General features: G+C 37.3%; 1 protein-coding gene across 1 annotated transcript in view; it reads right to left on the bottom strand.

Moving 5' to 3' along the window:
- Positions 1-11,834, bottom strand: part of SLC44A1 (solute carrier family 44 (choline transporter), member 1) — a gene marked incomplete at its 5' end in the record, with an annotated part of 46,206 nt that overhangs the window by 10,098 nt on the left and 24,274 nt on the right. Inside the window, 5 exons of the mRNA XM_010022224.1 lie at positions 1,016-1,181; positions 4,043-4,229; positions 5,126-5,253; positions 7,363-7,452; positions 9,380-9,549. Of these exons, the coding sequence (XP_010020526.1) occupies positions 1,016-1,181; positions 4,043-4,229; positions 5,126-5,253; positions 7,363-7,452; positions 9,380-9,549 (741 nt within the window). The remainder of the gene's footprint in view (positions 1-1,015; positions 1,182-4,042; positions 4,230-5,125; positions 5,254-7,362; positions 7,453-9,379; positions 9,550-11,834) is intronic.

Below are 11,834 nucleotides of genomic sequence, written 5' to 3'. Positions count from 1 at the left end.
GGGGGGGGGGGGGGGGTTTGGGTTGGTTTGTTTTGTTTTTTTTTTAAAGAAATGTAACATGAACTACGAAGATCTAGGCTGCTATGTGGAGAAGGCTCACTGAAACATACTTTTACAAAACAGGTATTAATGTACTTGCTTCTTTTTTACCAAAAGTCTTTCCATAATACTTCATATCACTGAAGTACTATTTATTCTCATGAAATAATAACAAAATGTCAGATACCACTTTTTTTTTCCTGAAAAATTTCAGTCCTAAGTGACTCAAATAAGATCTTTTAATTTCTTTACTAGAGACTAAAACCCCAGAGCTAAATTTGCTATTCTAAAATTAGTTTTTTACCTCTGTGAAGAAAAATCCTTGTGCATGAAGTTTGGTAAAACCATTGATTAATAATTAGTATGGTCTTCTGAAACAGCTAGCAGATACATGCAGAACAGCCAGCATAAAATATGCCTTGCTACACAATTTAGTACCCAAATGAAGCAATGAAATGTAGAACTTTTAACACACGTTATTTTGTATCACTTTTTATTTGTACGTGATCTTGTCAGAATCTATATGTAAATGACGAATATAATAAGACCTTAAGTAATCTTCTGTACAAAAGATTAATGAATTACTGTAAATTTAAAAGGGCACTGGTTTGCAATTCAAATAATAATCAATTGCTTCCAATGTTCTTTTAATCTCTATCGAGCTTCTCAGCAATAATTATGAGCATCACAGATGACCTTCCAGGTGCATCCTGCTTTGTAAACAACCACCCATGTCCATACAAAGTGCACAGGTTACAAGGTAAACAAGACTTCAAATCCTAAATATCAAGAATACTATCTGTAACCAGCAGACCAAATTATTTTATGACTTGACATAATTTAAAACAGCCAATACCATTCAATTGCTCCCCAATTTTCAGGACAGAAACAAGTATGCTCCCCAAAAGCTCTGTCTATTGTTATTCCTGCTATATCAATTTCTAGGCTACTCACAGTAGAGCTAAGTTGTCCTTACCTTGTAAAGTAGTATGTTACAACAGCCCCTGCTACTGTCATCTGCTGACACGCTAGGATAAACTCGCTGATCCAGATGAGTCCCACTACGTGGTACCACCACATGTATTTCAAAGGACCTACCATTCGAAATTCAACAAATCCTTCTTCATTTGGGACAGGACTACCTAGAAATCAATGAGGGTAAAAAAGGAAACGGTGCTTACATCAACAAAGAAGGAAGCACATGGCATTAGCAGTTCATAACTGGCTACAGCGGAACCCATTCAGCTCCACTATTAGCTCTAAATGTCATATTTAGGAAGATTGTTCATTAGGAAGATAGAGCTTTTGAGACAATCAGTGTAATGGCATTTGAAAAAGGCACTAAAAAGAGTATTCTGAGCATACACACAATCCTGCAATGCTTTTTTTAATTTTTAGCCACATGGTGAAGATTTCCATAACTAACCACCATTAAATAGCAAAAATTATAAACACAATAAAAGCCTGCTTCAGTCATTCTTAGTTTCAGCCTGCTGCTCTGTTGGTATTATTCATACAGTGAGAACCAAAATTAAACTTCATAGGTCCTTACATCTAGATGTCAAAATTAACAATCACTTTTTGTTTCCCTTATGGTCTTTCTGCATGTATTTCAACAGTATTTGTACCTTTCAAGGTATTCACATACATGAGGAGCAGCTTTACAGATTCTAAACATATGATTTCATACACTGGCTGAGAGTAGTCCTGAGGAGAAGGACTTGGGGATGTGTGAAGGACTTGGCTGGTGTGAAGCTCAACATGACCTGGCAGTGTGCACTTGCAGCCCAACCAACCGTATCCTGGGCTGCATCAAAAGAAGCATGACCAAAGCATGGTTAAAGGAGGTGATCCTGCCTCTCTGCTGTCATAAGACCCCACCTGCAGTACTGTATTAGCTCTGGGGCCCCCAACATAAGAAGGATGTGGACCTGTTGGAGTGAGTCCACAGGAGGCCGTGAAGACGATTAGAGAAGCACTTCTCCTATTGAGACAGGCTGAGAGAGTTGGGGTTGTTGAGCCTGGAGAAGGCTCCAGGGAGACCTTATAGCAGCCTTCCAATAACTGAAGGGGGCTTATGAGAAAGCTGGAGAGGGATTTTTTTATAACATCATGTAGGGATAAGACAAGGTGGAATGGCTTTAAACTGGAAAAAGGTAGATTTAGGTTAGATATAAGGAAGAAATCCTTTACCGTGAGGATGGTGAGACACTGGTATAAGTTGCCCCGGGAAGTTGTGGCTGCCCCATCTGGCAGTGTTCAAGGCCAAGTTGGATGGGGCTTTGAGCAACAAGGTCTAGTGGAAGGCGTCTCTGCCCACAGCAGCAGGGTTGGAACTAGATGAGCTTTAAGGTCCCTTCCAACCCAAACCATTCTATGATTCAGAAATCCATTGACTCTGTCTAATTTGAATAGCACTATGATACACTAGACTAATAGCACATATTAGAACCCTCCTAGGATAAGCTCCATTTCAGTATGCTAACCCACACTGAGATGTTTCATCTTATACAACAGTTACGTGAACAGCTGATGAGATTCAGAAAAATACTGAAAGTAACATCATGTGTGTAAAATGCTTACCTTGAGCACCACTGTTTTAAGTTAGTATTGATAGCATCTTCTCAATCTTCCTAGCTATGCTTTTACGCTTATACAAAAAAATTAGTATTTTCTTGTGAATAAACTGAACTATTGAAATAATTTTAGTCTTAATGAACAAGCTCTTCCTAAGTGTAGGCTTCTTCTCATACACAGATAATGCACACTTTTTAAGTTTTCCGGGTTTGAATTGAAAAGATCTGTCCCTATTTGCACAAAGATTTTGTTCAACTGTATCGGTGAAGATACTGAGTGCACATAAAGCTAAAGGCATACATTAGTCTTTGCAGAATCAAGGCAAATTGAAGAGTTCTGTCAGTAAAATAGAACATCAGCCGAAATTCTGCCACAAATTTAGTCCCTGTGCAGTGGTCTTTAACTCACAGAGTGAAGCATGGAACTGAGACTTAACTCACTTTCAGAGGCAAATATTTTCTGCACATAGCACAGCACGTAATGAAAATTAAAAATTTCAACAGTAATAAGAACAAGAACATGTGAATTCTATTACCTCCATCCCATGCTAAGCAGCTATGAAATAAAGAAGTACTTAGCTTGTCTTACCCTGAAAAAGCTCTGTGTCTTGAAACACTAATACTATTGGATTGGCAGTAAACAATGAATTTAAAAATTTTAAGATTTTAGTAATGAATGATGGTCTCTACTGCCTACAATTTACTGCAAAATAAGTCATCTCCCATTTTGAAAAGCAGTTGCTAGGTTTCTCTGCTGAAGTAACTAAGATTAGGACCTAAAGAATTGAATAATTTTAGTTGTCAGACCCTGAACAAAAAGTTCTCATGTTCTATGCTCTACACAGCAGGCAGAAATTGAGAGTAGAGTGGCGGTTCTCAGAATACAAACAGCAGAAAAACTCCCTAATAATCCTGGAAAATGTGGGAATAATACTGGACACATAAGTTATGAGTAACTGAGAAGTATTTCCAGTATATTTACATCTTGTGAGTTAGTAATTGTGTGCAACAGTCCTTTCATTACTATGTCTTCATCTGTATGAGGTACTGGCTACAATACAATACCTTATGAGATCAGCTGCAAGATTAGGCTGGTTTTAACCTGTTTATGTAAAACTGAAGGGAATTATTTAAAAAATTGTTATACTCTTCTTATTAATGGAGTCTTCTGGTTTGCAACATGCCAACTTGCATCAGCTCAAAAAGTCATCCTAATGCACAAAGTGACATACTGGGAATGCAAACTCAAACACACAACTTTCTTGAAACAAGTGTTTTGAAGTCATCGAAGCAGACAAAAACAGAAGCACAGTATGTTTTTTGGGTTTTTTTTCCTAGAGGTTCACACATGCTTTTTAACCAACTCTGTCTGAAACCATACAAAAATAAAGTGGAATTTATTTAAAATAATCCTGGTAGCTGCTTACCTGTAGTACCAAGGAAAAGCAGGACTGTGATCCAGTATGTCCAGAAGAGGATAAGCACAAAGAATGTCCAAAATGGCTGGAAGACTAGCAGCGGCAGGTGAATGAAGACCTTGCCGGCCACATGGAACAAGGCAATGGTGAGAGCTACTCGTTTACGCATAATTAACATTATCAAGAACAAGATAACCTAGAGGGAGAAGTTTCAAAATCATATTTTAGAGAATTGAAAAATAAGTAAGCTATCATTTTGCACAGCTAGGATATTCAAATGCAGCAAATTAACACATGCTCTATCTATAGAATCGCAAGATCAAAATGTAAAACCTGTAGCAGCTTCTTCTGGTGATAAATTATTTTCCAACTTATACTTTTGCAGAATACCAATCTCATAATTATCTATTTGGAATCATCATCAGCCTCAGGCTGATCACATTAGACCAGATTCTATCCTCAGTTGTTTTACAAACCAGTGAACTCAGCAAGATCTAACTAAGAATAGAATTTAACATTTATATTTGAGCATGGTGTGGTGGTCTTGTCATATAAGTTAGTTAAACATTGTCAACTTTTAGTAGTAAAGTCAGTGACTCTGAAACAAACAGCAAGGCCTAAAGAAGATAAACTGGTTCAATAACCAGGGTTAGTGTTTCAGTTCACAGTGATGTTTCTGGTAATGAAAAAAGTTTGGGAACAACCAATTTCAGAAGTAGGAATGGTTAAAGGACTTTCAAATAAACTGAAATGACTAAGTACCCTTGAATGGGGAACCTAAGAAAAATCTTGTAAGTGAAATTGGATTGGGAGTCCAATATTGTAGCTATTCTTGGAAGTCCCTGTGGACATTTTGCAGTAGAGGAAAGTAGCTGCAGGGTTAGGAAATCTCTCCTGACTCAAAACCAGGTATTAAAGAACAATGCCTGGAAGTAAAAAGCAAACAAACAAAAAACCCACTGCAACAGAGCTTGAAGTAGAAATAAGCTCTTAAAAAATGTGTGCAACATAAACCTTTCACCTGAACAAAAAACACAAGAGATGACCAGGAATACAGAACAATAAAATAATACAGTCATTAGCAAAGCATACCGTGAAGACTGTAGCTGCAATGGCATAGATCAGGAGAGCCTGAAGATTGTCTTTGGCTATTTGAGTCTCAACAGCACTGGCAGATATTCGTTCCTTAGCATAGAGCCACCACAGGACTCCTGTACCACCTATGTTTTAGAGAAAAAAAATAAAAGAATAAATGAAAAATGCTCCTTCTGTGTGACACTGTCAAACCACCTAGCAGCAAAGAAACTAAACAGTTTCTTCTTTTTAAGTCTAGTCTGGTAAAAAATATTCAGGGGCACTGACGCTTAACCCAGCGGGAACATTGAAGGAGGGAGAAGTGCTTAGTTCTCCTCTGTTAGCCTCTTCTCAAGTGGATATACTCCTTTCCCAGTCTCACCCCACTATGACCACTTAAGAGACTTGCAGCTCTTTGGCTCTGTGTTTTAGGGTGAAGTGCATGAAAGAACTACTTCATGGGGAGCCTTAACAATGAAGATCACACCTCCCATCACACAGACAATAGAGGAACAAAAATAAGAACTAATATTTATATGGTAGGATATATGTTTATACGGGTATAGTAAGATTGGGAGTAAGAATTTAGGAATGTAAACAGAGAGGGGCCTTTGGATTAGGGTGCAAATAACGAAAGGAACAAAAGGAGGAGTCTACAGCTCCTGTGAAGACTAATCAAGAAAAGAAGGAATAGCCCTGATGCTGAAAACGGCACCTTCGACTACTGACACTTACCTACCTCTTCATCAGGCAATGTCTTTTGGGCACTGGAACAAACATCAATGAAAGGCACAGGAAGCCAGTATAATTTTCTCCTAGCCCCTGTTACAAAATCCTAAACCTTGTGGCCAGAATATAATTCTCCTATTCTAGCTACCTGTCCATGGTAGAATATTTCTTAAATAGAGGACTCCAGCCCCTCAGGGAGATAAGCTCTCCCCTCTGATATATTTTTTTTTTCTCTTTTGAGTATTCTTCTTTGTTCTGTTGTTATTTCTGACTCAGGCGCATAAGCTTATCTAGACATCACAAGTCATTGCTAAAGGTACTCTGTTCAGGTCTAAAATGGAGGATGCTCTTTTGGCATCTCCTAAGCAAACAGAGAATACAAAATAAGTGGTATGTCTCACAGCTGGCATGTTCTTATTCAATTTGTGTAATGGATGTGATTTTTTAGAACAGAATAACAGATGGCAATAAGTTAATCAACTCTTTCACTCAAAGCTTCTAAAGAGAATGAAAAAAATAAAAAAAATCTATTTCTTTCTTTAACTTTCTGTGGTCACAGATCCTAAGACCATTAAGCAGAAAAAACCCAAGTGATCCTGAAAAAATATAGATGGTCTGATTTTGGTTTTTTCCCCCCATTCCTTGCAGTCATAATTGCAAGAATTAAATTGCTAGTGCTTCCTAATATGATTATTCTATTTTCGTTCCTTCCCTACAGTTATCTGCCCAAACATTTTGGCTTAGCTACTGAGTATCAAGAATAGAAAGCTCTAGTTTTAAAAATGCAAAAGTTAATGTGATAAAGTAAGGCTATTTTCATGCAAGTTATATCATTTTGGATGAGTCAGTCTTTAGCCATTCCCAAGACGGCACAGCTGGTTGCATTTCATGCATGACTTAGGTCACGCAGGACTTTCCAAGTCATACAGAAATACAAGGATTTTATTAGAAATGCTAAAAAAGCATCTTTGCTTCCTCTCCTGAGGAACAGGTCTCAGACACACCTACAGAGCTATTCAGATGACTGAAGAGACTGATGAACATGACAGGGTTGTGTGGACACATCTACATCCCAAGATCCCCTGAGGCTGCAAAAATAATAAGTTGCTCTTTGATTCCTGCATGCTTAAGTATGCCCAGAGGGTGGGTATGCCATCAGAAACACCCAGACTAGTTGCATTCCTGATATGTTCAGAAGGCAGGTTAAGATCTAGGAAATGTTTAGGGCTGTGCTACAAATGCTGTTAGGAATATCTCATATTGCCTATGTGGGCTATAGTGAGCTAGGCCAACAGGAAGCTTGCCAGCCAAGCAGGCTGTGCAGCAAGTCTCTAAGGAGCAATGTACTCTCTGGCAGAGGACTGCAAATACAGAGGTGGCTTTTCTAATGTCTTGCAAGCGACTCAATGGAAAGCTGAAGTGTAATGCATGGTCTGAGATCTGTGCAGGACTGTAGCTGACCTGAGGACATGGAGCACAAAGATTAGAATTGGGCACTCAGAAAACGGGAGACCAACAAGACTTACCAAGTGATCCCAGAATGACAAGAACTGTTAAAATCCAGACAAGTACTCTTGAAATGTACCTGATAATAACCATCAAAATCATGGACAACACTGCAAAAAAAGACAAATAAAATAAGCAGAGCAATTATTTCAAGCAGAAATTCCTAATTCTCCCACTGTACTAAGATAACTGCATCCCAGCAGAATTTTTAGACAGATTTCTGAGGATTAGAAACTCGCTGCACAGACAGTTAAGTATATTGGGCACCTCTACAACTTCTGCTTTTATACTGTTGATTAAAACAAAGACTGCATAAATACATTTACACGGTACATTAAATACAAGACATAATGCATACATACAAACAGAGATGTATTTAGACAATGACAAAACAGACAGCAAGACGTGATAGTACTCCAAGTCTGGTAATGTAAGCACACCTCCTGAGGACCAGAGCAGAATTTGCACTCAGATACACTTGTTAAACAAGTGCAGATAATGTGATGCTGTGTATTTCAAAATGTCGTGCCAGTAAAATATGAAAAAATTATAACTTTATTTTCAACATTCAAAATAAGTTCTTTAACAAGCTTTGTTCATATAGTTCCACTGCCATTCAGGAACTGCATGTTAAAAAGCCCTCTACAGTCTCAGACAACTGAGATTTAGTGAGTGGTGTACGTAAGCACACACACATATTTCTGCATGTATGTATCTGTGTACAGCAGTTAGGCTGGAACTTGGCTTTCTGAATCACACAATCCTACCCACTGTTTAAAAATAAATAAATAAATAAATAAATTCTGTTTAACTGTGAAGGTATGAAAAATATTTTTAAAATTAACTGTATGTAAAAGTCTGTACTAACTTCTGACTCTAACCGAACAGTAGCATTGCTAACCAGCTGCTAGCTTTCAGATGCAGAACAGTCTTTCTACCATTACTACCAATTACTGCTGCTGTCAAAATATAAGAATAAACAGCTTTCCAGTCATAGTTGAAAAGATATTCAATGGTCTTTAGTGTTTCTGGGTTTTTTGGGTTTGTTTTTTTTTTTTTGTTTTGTTTTGTTTTGTTTTTGGTTGCCTGGTTGTTTTTCTTTTTTAAACGGTATCTAGCATCCTTTCGTTTTTCTTTTTTTTTTTTTTTCCCCATTTGTGGGGATTTTTTGGTTGGGGTTTTTTTTCCATTTTTCTTTTTGTTACCACAAAGGCAGACTGAAAACAAAGAGTTTCTTTATCTGGTACAGCTTTGCAGTGCTTCTTTCTAAACCACACACTGCTTATATACACGGCTACTATACTTACTAGGAGTATAAAGTCATTAGTAATTTATGTGGGTGAGTAGCATTCCACCTTAATTCGTAAGACTTAAAACAGCACTTTGGTCTAGTACAATGTGTCATTCTATAGGCCAGAAGCATCTCGCAACTGTAGAAATGAGTTAGAACCTCTGTAGTGCTGAGATTTTCAAAAGCCTGAGGCTTTTCATTTTGGAAGAAGGGGAAGAAGGAGGTAACATACAATAAAACAAATGAGCACTTAAGTTTTTTGTTTTCCCGAAAGAAGTTCTCATATACCTATGCAAGTATGTTAAATTAAACAGACTAAAACACCTACATTCTAGAAAATAGTGCTATTTTGCATTTCTCACCCTGTCCTTTTTATTTGGAAAGGGTTTATTTGGACTTGGGTTGGCAGAAAAAAAGCATTAGAAATGGGAAAGGGGAATACTATAATTAAAATTAGGATAATGGGGATGCTTTGCTAACTGTACCAAAACTACTGTTGGCTAACTAACAGCCACAAATCCTCTATCTCATCATCAGTGCAAGAGGAGAAAAAACAGGAATGTATACATAGATTGCTTCTGAGTAAGTTACACAGCTGTCAAATAAATTTTTTTAAAAGCATTCTGAACCATTTTCTAAGGGCTTATTGCTATAATCCATGTTGTTTTCTCGTATTGTGGGCAGAGGGTGTTAACAATCTCCTAACGCAGTACTAAGAAATAGCTAGTAATGAGAAAAACAATTACCTAGTGATAACAAGCAAAGTCCCATTATAATCTCTTTGCTGGTCATAACTCCACTAATCAGCCTGTGTAAGACACTACTGTCACTGACAAAGGTGATCAGGGCCTCTGCAAACTTGGCATAGCAGGAAATGTTCACAGGAGCACAGCGATGGAAGAATGGAATAGGTGCACTGGTGACACAAGAAAAAAAAATCAGAAAAAAAAATTACTCCTACTTAATATAAATGCCACATCAACACACAAATGAAAGGTGAACAGATGCAACCACTCCACCCTCATAACATCATAACCAGAAACCATGTGTTGAATGCACAAGTGCTGCTGGAATGAGGATGATCATAATGGGAAGTGATGCAGTTCTTACAAGTGACCCTGAGAGGCTGGCGTGCACAGTCCAATAGCAAATTATTACCCTCCCACCTTTAAATGGCAATGCTCAGAAAATACATGTTCCTATTTCCACTTAAACATCTCTCATTCAAGTATCAGGTGTTGAACCAGCAGCTGAAACAATGCCTTTCACTCATGTTAGAATAGAATAGTAGTCCATATTTGTAGCAAAAGAAATCCCAGAATGACAATACCCTTCTTGCAAGCATAGATTCTATGCTAAAACACATCAGCACTTACAACTGCTGCCAAGCAAAACATATGTATTTATTCTTAGTTTTTCCCCATTCTTAGTTTTTCCCATTCTAAACTTGCGCTTGTATTGAAAACTACAATCATAGGGTTTTCTTTCATTAACTTTATAAAAATTATGCACTACATTCTTTACAACACATGAAAAGATGCCTATATTGTTTAATTATTCCTCAATAAGCATGGAAGCATCCTCCCCAAAAATACCAACACTGTGAATTAAACTTCGCAGAATGCTCAGTGGAACCTGTTATCAACTCCATCAGAGGAAGATGCAAAAGAGCAAAAAATTCCCTTGAAAAGTGGGTAATTTTGTTTTCCAAATGCTTCCCATTAGGTAACTGCCTCTCTTCCTCATAAACTATGTCAGATCTCAAAGTGGCCTATTACATCTTTTGATCAATCTTCCCAATTACACTTCAGACACGGTCCATGAATTACATGTTCCTTCCTGTAATCCGATCCAGTGAAAGAAATGCCTTTCGTATTAAGTCAGACTTTTCTACTAACCTCTGTATTTGTTTCAACCTGCCCAATCATCCTAACTTAAAAGATTTCAGTCGACTGCAGCAGCAATGCACGTAATCTTTTGCAGTTTCCCCATTCAGCAATGACCTATAAACCAGCAATTTTCTGTACTCAGTAACTGTTTGTTAAGCCCATGCCTTTCTGAAACTCTGTCATTCTAAGCACATAGTAAGTAAACCAGCTGCCTTAGATGCACCCTTTTTATGCATTGTTTTTTGTGGGGAAGTTAAAAAAAAAAAATGAAAAGAGACAGCATGCTGAAAAGCATTAGTGTGTAATTATTCTGTCCAAAATTTGGGAGAACTTATGATCACCTGCCATACCTAGATAATTAGTATATCCTAGTTTTTTGTTTGAAGTGACTGACGGTTGTAAATTACATGGTTTTAAACTTACTGTGCTGAGTACGTAAATGCATTGGGAGATGCTCATATTGACAGTATACTTTTGGGTAGTAATGAAAACAGCAGTTAAGCACAGCAAAGTAACTGTGAATTATTCACAGTTGTTAAAAAACAAATTAAACCCATAATGATGGCTGCCCTATTTAAAATGTGGTCCATGTATCCTCTCAGCCTCTTACAACATAGCCTATTTTGGAATATGCAGCATACTGCTGTTCATGATATGCAGTCATACTGGAACAGGCTGAAATTTGAGAGGTTTATTTAATTGTTAACTGCTCCAACTTTGCACAAAGCCAAGACCATTTAGAAGTTGTGAATACCAGTAACAAGTCTCAAATTTTAAGCTGGGAGTAGGCAAAGGGCTATCATTCCTACATCCAAATATGAAATTATCCATTTCAGAAAGGGTAACCAGTGGGTTTAAAATACTGTTTCAAAATACATCCCAAAAGAGGAAACCATGTTTTTTGCATGGTTTATATTACTTATTTAATATCCCTTAAGTTATAACAATTTCACTGCACATTTTAAGTTACCTATGTCCATGTGCAGTAATTAATTTCTAACGTTGCTATAATTAATTAAAAAAATGAGGTTAGTAATTCCTACGAGCTTTCCTGTATAAATGGGACTGCTGAGAACCCACCTTTAGAGAACTGCTGCTATTTCAGTGGTTCTGACCAAACGAGCAGGTGAGGTAAGGTGTCTTGTTTAATGAAAAATATAATAATAGACCTGCACTATTTTATACGGCCTCTTGATTATAACAGTGTATTACATACTAAAATTGAATGACAAGTTTCTGAGAATAACAACATGACGCTTAATAGTGGACAAGAGTTAGTAAAGTTCAAGCCAGGAGATGATGGTGTTAAAAA

This window comes from Nestor notabilis, unplaced genomic scaffold (assembly GCF_000696875.1).
Source record: "Nestor notabilis isolate BGI_N333 unplaced genomic scaffold, ASM69687v1 scaffold5729, whole genome shotgun sequence".
Classification (NCBI taxonomy): Eukaryota; Metazoa; Chordata; class Aves; order Psittaciformes; family Psittacidae; genus Nestor; species Nestor notabilis.
Note: the sequence above shows the minus strand (reverse complement) of the source record. Positions and strands in the feature narration are given on the sequence as shown.